The sequence below is a fragment of the Manis pentadactyla genome, chromosome 15, assembly GCF_030020395.1.
Source record: "Manis pentadactyla isolate mManPen7 chromosome 15, mManPen7.hap1, whole genome shotgun sequence".
In the NCBI taxonomy this organism is placed as follows: domain Eukaryota; kingdom Metazoa; phylum Chordata; class Mammalia; order Pholidota; family Manidae; genus Manis; species Manis pentadactyla.
Window position 1 is genome coordinate 22,946,366 of NC_080033.1, and position 17,544 is coordinate 22,963,909.

A 17,544-nucleotide genomic window follows, 5' to 3' on the forward strand; every position below is an offset into this window, starting at 1 on the left:
CCCACAGAACTGCCTCCACCCCTAGAGCCAGCTTCTAGAATTCTGTACACCATTCTAGGTTTGTCTCCAGTGCTCTCATCCAGGAGTTACCAAGCCAAGGTGAAGGGCAAGTGAGAAGAAGAAAGGACATGAGAGGTGCAACCACGAGGGGAGGTGGAAAAACTCCCAAGTTATAATGGCCCAAGATAGAGCCATTATAAGCAGTCACTGAAGAGTTCAGTACAAATTGGTTTCTTCCTGTGACAGTAACATGAAAGCACTTGTGACGTGGCCACTTTAAAATGAAACAATCTTAGTTCCAAATCACTATTTATCTTACCTGCTTTTTAGATGTATAACATCCATTTTTTAAGGTTTTCTGCTGGTACACAGATACGTTCCCTAAGTTATTCATGACATTGAGTAGTTTGACAGGAGCTGGAGCTCGCCAAATATTTCTCTAACCCAGCTAGCTGTACCTGTGGTAAGCACGGTCTGGTGTATAGGGTTTCAATAGTCCCACCCCCAGGAGAAAACCAGTTAAAAGTTAGGTTGAAAATCTAAATGGGCAATTTATTTGTAGTAAAAAATATAGCTGACTGCATCACCCATCGTTCTCCATTTCGTATCAAAACTGTCCGTTTCACATAAACATCTCTGATTACTAAGCAAGTAGATTAAAAAAATAGAACAAGAAATTACAGTAACTAAATGTTCTTTGTCCCAGAGGGGCACTGAGAACATAGCTAGGACTCCAATTTAGCCCAAGTCAGTGAGTCAAAGGGCATTCTTGGAAGGTGGTGTCAGGTGGCCAGCTACCTCCTGGACCCCATGCTCCAGAGGATTCTCCAACACCCAAGTCTCCTCGAACTTCTGCAGAAATTTAAACATCTTCAGAAATACACTCCAGAAAGCTGTACAGCACTATAAGCCTTTCCAAAACTCTGGCTAGTAGTCATTCAAAGAATAATTTGAGCATCTGCTGTGTGCCTATGTGATATAAAAACAATCCCAGCCCTCAGAACCTTTAGTCTCCTGAAGAGGCTTCACCTTAAACATATGCAAATGTATCATCTCAAACATTGAAAAGTGCCATGAAGGAAAAGTGGCATGATCCATCCTGGCTAGAAAGCCACGGGGCTGAGACTGGAAGGGTTAAAAGTGAAAAGAGATGAGGCATTCCAGACATAAGATGAGGCATTCCAGACATAAAGTGGCCCTGGAGTAAAAGAACTTGGAAAAGCCCTGCAGCCAAAGCAATGTGGGAGAGAGGGAGGGAGGGAGGGAAATTAAGCCAGGAAGATCAAATGGAGCCACATCACAAGAAGACTCCTGAAGAGTCTTTCACCCAGTGTGCAGTGGGGAACAGAACATTCTGGAGAGCATGCAGTAGTCCAGAGACCACGTCTAGTCAAGAGACGATGGTAGCTTTGCATAAGGTACATGATCCAGACACATTTAGAAGGCAGAACTGAAAGGTAGTGATGCGGAAAGGCATCTGGCTTTAATTGCTGTTGCAGAGTAGCAAGACTGGGTGTTTGGGCTGCAAAAAAAGCATAAAATGTGACTCCTCACTACCAAAACATTCTCTGACAAGACCAGCTTTACAACCCCAGTTCCTGTAGACACTTCTTAACTTTCAGGCCAAGAGCTGTGAGGAGTGGGGATGTTGCAGTAAAAGGATATTGAGGGTTGGTGTTCTCTGGGCATATGTAAAATGCACACTAACTCTTCAGATGCAGGCAGTGAAAAAGCAATAGGTCTAAAAGTGCTTTTATTAAAAAAAAGAGGTGGCACCTTCACAAATCATCTCTATATAAAGTTCCCCAAGACAAGTTATGGGATTCTAAATTACAACTAATTCACAAAAATGAAATGGGACACACTACTCATAGAAATAATTACAAACTGTTTTCCTTAAGGAGCAGTAAGTAGAAATCTATCTCCCAAGACATGAAAATAACATGGATCACAGGAAAAAGTGTATCAGCTCCTCGGACTACTTTTTAATGCATTTCTATAGATTTTCCATGGCATCATGTAATGAGGTACATACTATAATTTGTATTGTTCGGAGAAAGGCCTTACTTCAACATTCCAGACACTCCATCTCAAAGCATAAACTCACCTCCCAGCACTCTGGTAAATGGAAACCATACAGACACGAAGTGACTAAGCAGGCACGCCAATTACTGCTTTCTCTATTCCAGTACACATTTCTAGATCAGACCAAGTGATAAAGAATGTAACTAAAGAGACACTCTATATTCAAAGAAAATGATGCCCCATTAAGGGAAATCTAGACTTGGATAAAAGCTACCTCTGCTTGTCCTCTAACCCCCACTTCACCCCCGCTCTGGGCTGGGAACAGGAAAGACAGCAAACAGAGCATCTCACTGCTCTTCAGAGCTGTTTAACATTTGGACTGCTTTCTTGGTATCTAACATAAAGAAACCCACAATGAAATAGTCATTATTCCAAAGTTTGTTTTTATTTCAAGTTCACTGAAAGAAATAAAATAATGTTTAAAAAAATAGAGTAATCTCACAAACTGAGGATAGCCAGGAACACAAAGAACAAGTGTATTTCCTGAGAGACAGATCTAACAGCTGTAGAATGGACTTCCTCCTTCCTAGCTTTTGTCAAACCAAAATTTTTTCCTATTTCTAAGGCATCAAAAAGCACTCTGAGTGCCAACAGGGTTGTTCAGGTGCAGTTTCAAGCCCTCAAATGGGGATTAAAAAAAAACATCAAAAGCTGATTTCCCTTAATACCAAATATTAAATTTTACACACTTCTACTTTATGTGAATTTGAGAATTTCACACTCGTGACCTGAATTTTGAAAATCTGGTCATATATTTCATTAAAATCTTACTACTTCTTAGTAAGAATGTCCAAAGTATCTGAGCTCGCATCTAAATCACTGAAAGGAGCCAGACAGCATGAAGAGTGGCTTAGGTCTCACTACCTGCAGCCAAGACCAGTCAAAAAGCACCCATCCTGGGAGACTCAGATGCACCTAGAAATTTTTATTAAAGCCTAATTCCTAAACTACTGGACCTGCCAGCAAAGCAGATCAAACCCTAATGGTTCATACATAACCTACAGAGCAAAAGTTACAAAAGTCTTTTTACAATTCCCAAAGCTCTAAATTTACCCATTCCCCCTACTTGGTTTCCCTCGATTTTATATTGGTAAAATCTGTCAAACTAAAAACTTTCACTCCCAAACTCTTCAGTAAGATTGGGACAATGGTTAACATTTTTGTTCTATGCATAAATGATCGCTTTTGCTTAAGTTTAGATTTGCATAGGTAATAGGAGAGTACAAATCAATTGTTCCAGAAGTTCCAGTCTTACTTACATTATGATTTGAAATATTGAATACACATCCCGGTGATTTTCTAAGGCTTCTTTTCCAAGATAGTTAAGTCAATTTAGTTTGGTAACCATAAATCCATGGGGACATCAATTTCTGGAATTTCTTTTTTAGTAAATAAGAAATTTAAATGTCCGTAATACCTCTTATAGATGCTTAACCATTCGAGTGACCTATCTGCATCTCCAGTTAATTATATAACATCAAACAGCTATTAAAGATTCAGTGGGAATCTGTGGTATCTCCTAGTTATTCAAAACATCTATTACCCCATAAGTAGATCAGTACTCCAACTGAAGTAAACTGGTGTTGGATCCTACTAGAAACTACTATCCCGTTTCCTGGCTCCATTGGGAGTTAACCCTCCTGGGACAGCAGTGCTCGGGTCACAACACACTGGGTTCCTGCCACATGCAGAAGGCATTCATGGCCTTGATAGTGGTTTTGCTGAGTTGCAGGGTGCTGTGGTATCTCCTCCTGCCCAGGAAACAGAACAAACATTACTCTCCCACCAATCCAAGTGTGCTACTTGAGTTACATCCTGGTTACACTGTCCCAGGTCTTAGTATGAAACAATGTGACCAGCAAATGACCATGTTCAAATGATACCTGGAAACACAACTATTTAGTCAGACATGACTCAGTCTCATCACCAGCCCAGGCACAAGAAAAACAAAACAAAAACACCACAAAGCCAACAAATCTGAGCTAGAACTGTGCTAAGAACAATCAAAACTACCAACACTGACATAAGCAAGACTCTAGAGATTCCTGACTTTAGTAACTGCCATTTTTTAGTCTCACAAAAAGTCAATATCCTGAGTTTTATCAGTATTTTCTTTCTAAAATAATTTATGGGACAAAAAAGGCATACAAGCGAATAAACAAGCAGTGGTACAAGTCTGGAAGAACAGCCCACCAACTAGAAAAGGACAATAAAAAACAATACAAAAAGATGTATTAAATGAAATAAATTAAAGGTTAAACCTTAAACTTTCAAGTTTCTTAGACTACTATTTTGGGAAATGGCATGGAGTTGATGATGTATTTTTCTAATAATCAGCTGGTTGAGATCAAATGCCAAATGATCTTTAACAAGAAATTTTTGCCTTTAAAAATCAAGGCTGCATGGCAGATATTTGAACACAGGAGAAACTACCTACTGAAATTAATATTCAAAATACTAATCAGCTTGTGTGATCAAACTGTTATGACTTTTTTTTTTTTTTTACTGACTTGACTGTCAAAATGGTATCAAAAATGCTAACTTTACTAGCATCTGCAGAAACTAAAATTCTGGTACATGAATTTCTCTAAACCACTGAGGTGTTTGGGGTTTTTTGTTTTTATTGTTTTTAGGAAACAAAAATATTGTCAATCCAATAACCCAAAAGTACCTGAAAAGCATAATTCTAGTATGCTTTGCTTTTATTTTTTTTTTAATGGATTTGCTTCCCAAATGTTATTTATATTTTTAAGCCAACTGGCTACATACTGCCTTAATGGGTTTCTTTAAATGCAATGGATTTCTTTACTTAACCTGACTACACTATTCAAAAACTTGTACTTGTTGGGGAAAACAGTACTAATTATGCTAAAATAAGGTTTATGCCATACATATAACCACTCCAAATTAAAAACTGATTGGTTTCTATGACCCTAAGGATTTTTCATACATAATTTAGAAAAATTCACAAGTAGATTAACACAGATAGCATTCAACTTTCCTTAATCCAATTAACCATATCCATTAAAACCAAGAACCTTCTGCAGTGACCTGCCAGTTCCCCACTCCTTTTGTCAACCTAAAAAAGAAGCATTTCTTCAGAAATCGGGATTTATTAAGAATAGCAAGGTCCAGGGCAATTTTTTTTTACCATATACCTAAAAAATTTGTGTTTTCATCCCCACAAAAATCCATATAATTTAAAACCAGATATTCATGGCTAACATTTTTAGCTAATCAACTCTTCAGTGCTGATCCTAGAAAACCTTCAGTGGATCTTTGAATAATGGAAGAAGACAATGGTCAGCCATTGATAAGAATGGTGCAGGTAATCACACCTTTAACGTTCAAGCCACAAGTTGTGAAGTTTGGAGGAGTGAAGTCTACTTTCCTGCGTTATCAGAATTTGTTGTGTTTTCAGTGCTACTAGGTTGCACGTTATCTGCTAGGTTGTGTGCATGCTCAAGAAACAAATCTTTCAGTACACTTAATTCCTTAGTCAGCAATTTAATCTTTGCTTCCAACCGTTCGTTCTCTTCTTTGAGCTGATTCACTCTCTGCAGTGTATCCTGTGCTTTCTGCTTGCTTTTCAACCGGCTCTTTTTCACAGCCATGTTGTTCCTCTCTCTGCGCTGACGATACTCGTCACTGTTTCGATCCATAGGCGAACTCTTTTTGCTTTGCTTGCTTGGAGGCACAGCTTTGCCTCCTCCCCCAGGGCCAGCAGGCATCAGCTGAGGAACCTGCTGTAAGCCACTGGCATGAGCCTGAGTGTGAATAACACTTATTCCGTTCACTCCCGGAGTACTACTGCTCTGCTGCGAGATCTTGCTCATTTGGGCACTCTCCCTTGCCAACACAGAACAGGCAGAAATGAGGCAAGGTGATCAATGGCTTCCACACTAAACTGCCAAGAAATCTTCACATGTACCTAGTTAAAAAAAATAAATTGCGTTAAAATGTTTGAAATGACAAGATCAAGTAAGATTAAACTTGCATGTACCTGACAGCAAGCCAACATTGATTATGCTGAGAAAAATCTATAGCAACTGCCAACTGTTTCAATGTTTCAGAAGTCTAAGTCATTGAATTTAGGAAGGTAAGGTAGTACAGAAGGGCCATACGGCCAGATTCAGCCCCCTGAATCCCAGAGGGTGCTGCCCATCTGTGACTTACCAAAAATGGGAGGAAAACAAAAGAACACCACCAATTAGATAGCACATATAAACTAATGGCATTTGGCAATCTGCCAGAGAGAAATTTGAGATATTTGGGTTAAATATGGAAGTTGAGTTCAATTATAGAAGAGATACTTGCAATGAAAGGGGAAAAAAGTTTCAACTGTTGTTCAAGTCAAAAAAGAATGCTAGAGGCAGAGTCCTCCCCCGGGTATTCATCAGGAATACTATATTATGATCTGTGTGTGTTCCTTATTCTCATATGCAGAGAGTGAGTCACCAAGGAAGCACTTGACTGTTCTCACAGAGCATATCTTTATGGAATATTTTACAAAGGTGTCTTTTGCTTGTTTTTATTTTTTTAATGACCTCAAATGATAGTTGGTTACAGAGATTTCCTAAGTTAGTTTCTTGAGTCATAGATTTTAGGGGCTCTGAGACACCCAATTTGTTCCCCAATCCCACAATTCTTCTAGGAGTGTTTTTTTCTTGACATAATTAATAAACACATCTAAACACAGGCAATCTGAAAGCACAAAGGAAGAAACAACAGCTCTAATGATGCACCCAAGGAAGTTCAAGTACTGCTTCTCAGGCCAGATGCAGAGCCGGAACAACCACAGTACCTGCACCCATTCACGCTGCTGAAGGGGCTCAGAGGACCTGCCAATTCTGAAGTATTAGTATAGTGCTGCCTGTAGAAATGAAGTCACAGTTTCAGAAGTCAGTCATATTGTGGATTACTATGAATCCTACTAGGTTGCTACAACTGCCTCCAGATGTGTCAAAACATAAGTACCTATTTTATCATCACAAGGCCACCCCAAGACAAACTGCCTAAGGGAACCATGTCCACCAAGAAGTCACAGCATTCTTGAAAATTTAGAAAGCAGTGTTAAAAATCTTAAAACTGTCTTGTTCTCTTCTCACATAATTGCTAAATACAGCATTAGAAAAAACCTGGAGCCAGAATTATGAAATGCCTCAAATAAGTACATCTCACAGTTAAGAAAAGCTCAGTATAAACACCAGTAGCTTCACCAAATCTTCAGCCAGGTTATTTCTGTATACTTTGTTGGTCTGCTTTTATTAAATCTTTGCTTTTAAAGCAGTCCATGTATCACTACTTTCTATTGTTTTTAAAGCCACACAGGCAGCCCTGAGCTAGTGGGTCATCTGTTCTTACTCCAGTAGTACCAAGGCAAGATGGAAAGCTTCTAAACCATGATGGATGGTATCTACCAAGTCTATTGTCAGTAATGGAAACTGCACAATTTCCCTTGATAATTTATTATGTTGCCCACTTTTCCTTCCAGTTAAAAAGTGGTGTCAGAGCAACCTAAATGTCCATCAGTAGATGAATGGATAAAGAAGATGTGGTACATATACACAATGGAATATTATGCAGCCATAATAAAAAAACATCCTACCATTCGCAACAACATGGATGGAGCTAGAGGGTATTATGCTCAGTGAAATAAGCCAAGTGGAGAAGGACAAGTACCAAATGATTTCACTCATATGTGGAGTATAAGAACAAAGGAAAACTGAAGGAACAAAACAGCAGCAGAATCACAGAACCCAAGAATGGACTAACAGTTACCAAAGGGAAAGGGACTGGGGACGATGGGTGGGAAGGGAGGGATAAGGGTGGGGAAAAAGAAAGAGGGCATTACGATTAGCATGTATAGTGCGTGGGGGGCACAGGGAGGGCTGCGCAACACAGAGAAGACAAGTAGTGATTTTACAGCATCTTACTACGCAGATGGACAGTGACTGTGCAGGGGTATGTGGGGGGGACTTGGTGAAGGGGGGAACCTAGTAAACATAATGTTCTTTCTGTAATTGTAGATTAATGATACCAAAATAAAATAAAATAAAAGTGGTGTCAGTATTAATTTGAGCCACCCTTCTAACAGTGTCAGTAGTCATTTATACTTTCACTCATCTAATGCAAATTGAACACTAAGTATTTTATTCAATTTTTAAGAACTTGTTTCATTTTACACCTCTTCTGGAATAGTCTTAACAATCATGATCATATTCCTCTTATTTACCTTATTTTTTATTTTCCTATGCCAATTATGTTTTTAGTCTTCAAAGCTAATCTCTAGTTAACTCGGAGATAACAAATGATCCAAAGAAGTACAGACCAGGAACCAGGTCAAGTCTTGACTTGGCTCTGGCTCTGCATTTCACTTTGGACTTATCCTTTCTCTTCTATGGACCTTGATTTTCCCATTTGCAAATGAAGGATGTAGAATGATAAGATGCCTTCTGAGTTTGACAAAATACATGAACTTCAGTCACCAAAAACTCTTTACTACAGGTTCTAAATTCAGTAATGTTCACACTCAAAGATACAGGAATAGGGAAGGGCCCTTTTCCCACAGGCTGACTCATCATGCCAAGGCAACTAGGCTGAACTAAATAGGCGAGGTTTTGAAAATGAGCCCTTTGGCTTGAAAAACAAGGTGCAATCATCAAACTGGTAAAAATGTAAGAAAGGGATCCTTGGAGATAATAAAAAGAATCCCAAAAATATTTTTTTGAAGTTCTTCAACCAAAGAAAATAGCTCTTGAAGTGAAGAGACATCCATTAAGAAAAATGAAACAAGTAAAGGAGGTCAAGAGCTAAATGGTCTAAAAGACTGAATGCTGAACAGACTACCAATTTTTGCACTGAGCAAAACAGAAGCCTCCAAAAGTTACACATTTTACAGTTTACACTTCATTTGTGCTTTTGTTCCTTCCAGAAACATTTACTGAGCACATACAATGGGCAAAAATATTGTTTCAAATCTGGATACTCAACCCTAAATTTCAGTTTGGCTCCTATGTGGACAAATACTGTTCCACAGTTGATTCCACAGGAAGTAGGGTGGTGCCTTGTTTCCTTGCATGTGGATCATTCAAGCAGGAAGCAGAAAAGTAAAGAGCAGCAGCAGTTCTCAAAGTGTGGTTCCTGGACCAGCACCATTATCATTTGAGAACTTGTTAGAAATGCAAATTCCTGCCCCACCCGCAGGAATCGAGAGAGCTCTAGGAATTGGGCTGAGCGATCTTGTCTTAATGAGACCCCCAATTGATTCTGATGACACTGAAGTTTGACAACCATTGCTACAGATTAATAATGGATCTTAAAAAAAACTAAGTAAGGAACATTTTTTAAAATTTAAATGTCTTAACTCAATATTCATTCAAATTCATAACAAAATGAAAACTCCAAATGAAAGAATGAGTAAAACAAAAAAAATTTTCTCAAGTTTCATTTGGGACAATAAACCTGTCAAGAATTTTCCTAACCCACCTGTCATTTTTTTCACAAATGTACAACCAGATATTCCTCCCCATGCCCCCATAAAATAAGTTTTTTAACTCAAACTTCCTCAGTGAAGACCTATACTCCAAAATATTCTCCCTTGTTCAAAATCCCTTGTTCACTATCACTAGTACCTGATAGTTCCCCACCACACATAAAAAAGAACTCACATCCACCACCTTTCTCCAACCCATCATGACAGAATTACCTCACACTGCCATCATCTCTCAGGGGCACTAGTTTCCTCTGGTTTAGCAGTATTCCCTCCTACCACTGTCTCCATAGCAATCTAACACTCAAGAGTATGTCACATCCTCTTGCTAAAAATTCTTCTGTGGCTCTAGTGTACAGGATCAAATCCAGAGTATTAAACCTACACTCCAGGCCCTGCTCCCTTACACTTCACACTTCAACAGTACTGAACCACCATTAGTCCCTTAAATGGTCCGTGCTCTCTTCTTTGTGCTTCTATCCAATTAGTTCCCCCATTTCCTTTTCAACTCTAGCTCCAGTTTGTCTCCCTGCAGACTAAGCTAAAGGCAGGACTCTGTCTTCGTCTCCACACGACCAGATCTAATGCAGGGTAAGGCATATAGCGGTACTGCTCAAGAAATATATGTTGAGTACAAATTGAAAAGGCTAACAGAAAACATTTATTTGTATAAAAGTATTATATAAAAAACGAGATTCGCTAGCACTGAAATCTCCTAAAAGAAACAAGTACAATTTAATAAAGAGTGTTACTAAAATATTACAGTCTTACTACCTACCTAAAGTTCATGGTCTTTCTTAAAGGTGTACAGAAATTAAAATACAGTTCTATCTGCTACTTGTCCCCAGGCTATACAGTAAACATCATTCTTGTCTGTGGTCTTTGCTTCATATCAGCTACAATTTTCTACTTAGTCCAGGTGGTTTCCAATTAATCACCTCAAATTCTTAGGCATGTGTTTAACAGGGTCTGACAACTCTGAACCACAAGTCAAGGTAGCAGTCAAAACCCATCAACACCAAGATGAGTAGGATTTCTATTTAGCTGCCACTGCTTGCTTCATGACCCAAAACAGGAGTCCATGAAGGAGGGTGCATCCCTTCAGGGAGTACTTAAGTGGTCCACTGGAGTATGAGAAGAAAATGTTCATTTGTCTTGTTTTTATGTCACCTTTTTAACCTATTTTTGATGTGATTTACAACATACAAAACATACATACACACACCATGTTTATACTTCTAATTGGATCATACACAATTTTTTTTTTAACTGTTAGGGGCTGGAAAGAACCCACAGAAGCAACCCCCTCAAGAATATACAATAAATCTGGATTGTGGCTACCTGCATTTAGCATTACTGTGATCAGGTGAGGCAATCTTGGTCCAGAAGACCAAATTCAGCCCCATAAAGTCCCATTTGTTTTTATCAGGAACTCACCACACGCTGTTTAAAACCCTAGGGATGAAACCACCGCTCCAAGATCAGACAACCTTACTGACAGTCATCATATGCTCTTGAAAACTTAGAGAATGTTTCATTTCTACCTGTTTTTGTGGCAAATATTAAAAATGGCTGCATTAGCCAAGTATGCCCACCAGAAGGAGGAATCAAGAAATTGAAAAATTCCTCAGTTCATTAGCATCTTGTAATTATCTTTGTTTACAGTAAGTCTTTCCAGAAACAGAGAATCAACTTTAAGAACTTAGCCCAAATACTACCCAAGTGGTAATAACTCACCAGATTTTAACTTTTAAACATCAAGAACTTCAAGATGCAGAATTTCTTAGTAAGGCAAGCCCTTACAGTATTTCTTTCAATAATTTCTTTGGGAATCATATATCCTCCCTGAATTGAAGGACAATCTCTTCAAACAAGGATTCAACTAAGTGTTGGCTCAGAAAATGAACTACCAATTTTTGTGTAACCCATCAACATTAAAACCTTCTTGCAACTGACACATTTTAAAATACCAGATTAAGTATAAACCTCAGACAGGAGGAAACCAAACAAATTTAACCTTCCGAAAAATAAAAAGACACAAGCTTACTTAGAAGAACAGAGATTACCTTCCCCTTAAACATCCATTTCCATCCTCTCCATCTAGACACCTCTGCTTGCTATTTTCCTTACTGTTTCCAACCATGCTAACCAAGTGCTACATTTTATGTTGTCTTTTCTATTCAACTCGTGGTCGCTGTACGATCATCTCACGTATGTTCAAACAGTGAATTGCAGGATATATTTAAATTATAGTTCCTTAAGTAAGCATATTATTTCTGTAATGTCACGTACTTAAACATCAACTGTTTTCCCTATATTATCACTCCATTAACTTCTAGGCATTATTCTCGACTAACCCACACTGGGCAGCTCTGGAGGGGCAGGAAATAGCCTGTGTGGCACTAGAGTAAGATACGGTCCACCTTCTGCTATTCTGGGAATACCCTTTATCCCCGGGGGCCAACACGAGCCTGGCTTGTCACAACCGCCCGTTTCACAAACGGAGAGCCGGCTTCTGGAGGGAAACACCGCGTCCTCCACCCCGTCCCGGGCCGGCAGCGAGGGGGCGCCCGGGGGAGCGCGGGGGTCGGGGGTGGCGTCGCTGGGCCGCGGCCAGGGATGAGCTCAGCGGCCCGTCGGGTGTTGCCGGCAGGTTGCATCAGACGCTAAGTGGGGCCGCCGCCCGCGCCGCGGGCCGCCCTGGGCCTTCCCGGCGAGCCGGCCGCCTCAGGCCGGGCTGGGTCTCCTCGCGCGGGGCCCGCGCCCACGCGAGCGGCCGGCTGCGCCGCGGCCTCCACCTTCTCCTCCTCCCTCAGCCCGCCCGCCCGCGGCTTCCTTACCTGCGCCTCCAGCCCGCCTGTGCCCAGGCGGCCTCCACTTCGAGCGGCCCCGCGCGGCGCGGCCCAACCCGACCCAGGCCTCGCAGCCCGCGAGTCAGCGAGGAGGAGCGACGGTTACGAAACCGGCAGCCTCCGCCCGTTCCGCCGCCACCGGCTACCCCTCCTCGCCGGGCTCTCCACACTGCCGCCGCCGCCACGACCAATGGGAGCGCCGGCCTGCGGACGGCGCGCCCTCCCCTCGCGACGAGCAGCGCTGCCAGCCAATCGTGAGCGTCCTGGCTGAGGGAGGCGGGCACGTGGGGGAGGTGTTGGCCGCACCGCGACTCGGCGGGGTGGGCGGGTGTAGTGCGATCTGACTGCTGCGGGTGGGGTCGCCCGCGGTCTCTGGGACGAGCGCGCGCGGGGCTGGGGTCGGAGCTGCTAGCGATCCGCTTTGGGAAAGGTTCTGTGAAAGTTGGAGGCGTTGGAGAACCGTAGCCTTGTGAAGGCAGCACCTGTCTTTGGAAAGCAGTCTCCTGCGGTGTTTCTTTGAATCACCGATTTGTGTTGTGGTTCACCAAGTCCTCCGGGAGCTCTGGGCGTCTCTCAGAGGTACCGTTTCCCGCAGCCGCCCACCGGACTCGCCTCCCGGGACGTGGGGCGCGCGGCCGACGCCGGGCAGCGCCCATCGGATGGAGCCTGAGGGAAGTCCTGGACCTCTTACTGCAGCGGAGCAAACTGCAAACTTGTTGAAAAACGACTGAAGCAAAAATTTTCCAGCCTAGTAGATTAGTATTGATATCAAATTGACGAACACCGCAAACTGTGGCTCGTTGTTAAGGGAAAACGAATTGAATTTCCACGATCGATTTCCGTGTGGTGTCTTGCAGGTAAACAGACTGAGAGATGTGATCTCAAAAAGTGAAAGGCAATCCAATCCGGGTGTATTTATCTAAAACAATTCACAGGAGGATCCGAAAGCGTTTTAAGACCAGGAAGCAGCGCGCTCAGTGGAGGACAAGAGCCCGCCCGATAGGTTTGATTGCTTCCTCTTTAGCAACCTTATCGTCCAAAAAATACAGTCTTTGAAAGAGGAAACATTTCTTCATCGCCATGGCACCAGCTCTCCGCAATAGGACTGTTTCGAGGAATCAGTAGTAAACAGATGATAAAACATTTGCAAAAAATAGATTAAATTCCTTCCTAATTACAACCCTTAAATAGAATTCGTGCCTCATATCGAATTTACCGAGTATCATAATTCCTCCAAGTGCTAAAGATACCTCAAGACAAATGCTGGGCATAGAAACCACAGGGCATAAATCTGCAAAGAAGTAAAAAGCTAACCTTTTCAAACAATATGGCTTCTCTCTCACTTACCAACTTTACATCTCCCTGTATGGCCCCGGAAGATGACTGGTTAGCCAGAGACGGGTAAGATTCCTCAAGGGAGGAACAACCTAAGACAGGCACAGTCGCAGGAGGGCCATCAGGTGAGAAATTGGGGATCAACAGAGGTGAGGCTTAGAACCTCTCCCCCACTGTTTTGAGAGAAATCTTCTGCATCCGTGGATGTTTTATTGCCCTTGTCTAGCTTGGATTAACACATAGTCTACAGGCACACACCTGATCATCTACATTTGCTCTCTTACAACACTAAACTAAGTTTTCTACCTTTATCTTACATCTACCTACCACTTCAGCATTTTATTAAAAATAATAATAATAATAATAGTAATAATAAAGGGAGAAATGTGGGATCCACATATAAATCAAGTATAAAAATCAAACGAATATTCATATTTGACCTGATTGTTTATAGTTCATAATGCGTGATCAAAACCAAAAGTTTCTGTGATGACTGCCCTTGCACTGTTCACCATGTAAGAACTTATTCACTATGTAAGAATTTGTTCACCATGTAAGAACTTGTTCATTATACTTTAGAAGATTGGAGACTGTTGAGAATTAGGCTTGGGGTTGATTAATGATTGTGCATTGAGTCCCCTATACAGAATTTTATTGTTGTTAACAACCATTTGATCAATAAATATAAGATACACTCTCTCAAAAAAAAATAGATTAAAAAATATACATAAAAAGGGATACAGCTAAAATTGAAGCACACTTGGTAGAATGGCACAATATCATCAAAACGTTTTGGCCCTCTGTGTTGTGAATTGAAATTTCTCTGATCAAGATTTTAGCACTATTAAAATGAGACTATATTTTATTACTCACAAAATCATAATTTTACCCTCAACATTCACTAATCACTTAAAAATTGTATAAGTGTATTAATTTATCCTCTGATTTTACCAACCCTCTGCCAAGGTGCTTCAGCACTCTCTGTGTCTCCCTGGGCAGGCCTTCTTCCCCACTCAGCAGGCATAGTCAATGCCAAGGAGACTATTTATTTCCTCTTCAGCTGGTAGCTGGTAATTCTACCCAGTTCACAAATATTTATTTGGCACTAACTATGTGCTAAGCTGTGAGCTAAGAGCTGGGGATGTAGCAATGAACAAGACAACTACTGCCCCTGCCCACATGGAGCTTACACCAGAGACAGAGACAGATTCAGTAATAACACAATTTTTCTGTTACCATTTTCATAGATACTACAAGAAGGAAGTACAAGATGCTGTGAGCAATTATAAAGAAGAAAACCAAACTTGGTCTGTGGGTCTGGGAAGGCCTAAAAGATGAATAGGATTTGGCTAGGTGGCACTGATAAAGTGGATGTGTCTGTGAGAGGGAATGTCTTATCGGAAGATCTTGTGATGGGAGAAATATAAGGCTGAAGCACAATGCCCCAGTGGAGACCTGTGAGGTAGACAGGGACTTGTGGCCTAAGAAGGGCTCTGATTTTTACCCAAAGAGATGTGAAGCCTCAGATTTGCTCTCACCATAAGGAAATGAGAGCCTAGTAGGGGCTGTCTGTGCCTTAAAGAGATCCACCATGTTACTTTATTGCAAGTCAAAGGATTTAGGCTTACACATATGCAAGGGACCTAAACGGTCATAGAAGAAAACTTCACTGCATAGATCTTTGCCTCACTGATACCCAATAGGTATTCTACAAATCCAAATACTTTTGTAAATAAATAGTACATTAAAATCCTTTCCAAAGTACTTGAAAAATAGGATGTCCTGTTAGTTGAATATGCTACTTACGTGAGAGCTACTATGATTAACTATCTTAGTTACCTACCTAAGTATGGACTCTAGTGTTCAGGTTATTCTGTGTACAGCTTCACCTCTTAAGGGTTGTATAACCTTGGGTGAATTAACCTCTGTTATCTGTGAATGAAGATAACAACAGTACCTGCCTATTAGGATTTCTGTGAAGATTAAAGGAGTTAATATATGTTAGGTGCCTTGAACAGTGACTGCCTGGTATATGGTCAGCACTCAGAAGTGTTAGCTTTCATTACCGTGATGCTCATACATGAATTCTAAACAAATTATATCCATGGAATTATGGTGGACTAAAATACACACCAAAACAAGGTCAAACTGTGCTTAATATTGTTTTGCTGATTCAGGCACTGACATGTGCATAATATTGCAGGTTTGGTGTTGACCGCAAATTGTGTCCCAAAAGGTGTTTTTTTAGAATAGTTCCCTTAGTTACAATGTCATTTTCATTTGTTTCCATAAAATTGAGAAGAGGAAAAATTTGGTAACTCTAAATCTCCTCTTGTTTGAAAGCCAGATCAATAAAAGTTTACTGTGCAAACTTAACTATCTTAAAAGTGTCTTGAATACTTATGATAATACTTAAGTATTTAGTGTAAATGTGTATCTGGAAAATTTCTGAAAAGTTAACATACCAAATTAACCAGCTTTAACAGGAGATTTGGACTGCAGCTATAACTTTTGAGAACTGAAATAATGTTTGTCACAGGTTTGCATCTCAGTAGGTATCTATTGTGGTATATTAGAAATAATGTCACACTGATTATCCATTATTCTGCACTGGTTAAGGCTGTTTTGACTGGAAGTAATCCCTGACTAGTCTTAGCAAGAAGAAAGACTTGGTCAAAGATTTTAGGGCATTCTTCATGAAATGCAACAGCCATATCAGAACCAAGAACTCATGCTCAAATGCCTCCATGTCTGTCTCTGCCTCTCTGTGTATGTATTTTGTGTGTGCCTGTTAGTTGCATTACTCTTTCTGCTTGCACATAGACTTTCTTCACATGGTCACTGACAATCTGTGTTCACAGCTTTGGCCACCAAAGAAAGGCTAACTGTCTTTTTAAGTCCCTGTGATAAAATCCTAGCCAAGGACTCGGTTTGACCCAGCTGGGTCAAGTGCTCATCACTGCAGTGAGCAAATGACCCAGAGCAGGTCACAGTGTACTAACATGGCAGCTCTGGAGGGGATGGCAGAGGCACTTCCTAGAGGAAAAGATAGTGCTGAGAAGATCTATCAATATCCACTTCAAATGGCAGATCGCATTGTGGTCATGCTGACGGAGACTTAATCACTGTGGTAGACTGATTGGTTCTGCCCTGTGTGATTTGCTCCCCATCTTTGATGGCAAGATTTACACCTCTAACTTTACCTTTGGAAGCTCTGTTTGGAATCATAACAGTTAAGATGCTAAATGGTTGTCTTAGTACAGCCCCAAATTTCATAAGCAGATCCCATACATGAAAGAAAAATCTGACACAGTTTGAACTTGAACAGTTAGCAAATACTGTGAATGTCCATTATAAAGCACTTTACCACATGTCAGATTTCATTATCCCATGAGTTAAGACATGTAATTTGTGCATTTTAGTACATGTCATCTGTGCGTACAAGGATAGGCATGTGCCATGTGAGCACGTGAAGATATACGCATCACCTGCGCACATGAAGAGAGCTGCATGCATCTGTGCACAGAAAAAGGACATTGGGTGAAAACTGAGGAAATCAAGCAAAGTATAGGATTTAATTTATCAGATAATGTGTCAGTATTGGCTCATTGATTGTAACAAATATATACTAATTATATATATATATTATATATATAGTGTACATATAATACTTGTATATGTTACATATAATTTTATTTAGATATTATCTAAATATAATGTTTACAAGTTTAAAATATATTTTTTACATAATTTATAAAGGTATATATAGCATATATGTCA

The 17,544-nt window shown here is 40.6% G+C and overlaps 1 protein-coding gene across 1 annotated transcript; it reads right to left on the bottom strand.

Annotated features, from left to right (window-relative positions):
- Positions 1 to 1,736: 1,736 nt before the first annotated feature.
- On the bottom strand, positions 1,737 to 12,594 carry CEBPG (CCAAT enhancer binding protein gamma). The gene is made up of 2 exons (XM_036929885.2): positions 12,418 to 12,594; positions 1,737 to 6,016 (listed from the first exon to the last, which is right to left on the bottom strand). The coding sequence occupies exon 2, from the start codon at positions 5,919 to 5,921 to the stop codon at positions 5,469 to 5,471; it is 453 nt and encodes a 150-aa protein (XP_036785780.1). The 5' UTR covers positions 5,922 to 6,016; positions 12,418 to 12,594; the 3' UTR covers positions 1,737 to 5,468.
- Between the last annotated feature and the right edge of the window lie 4,950 nt (positions 12,595 to 17,544).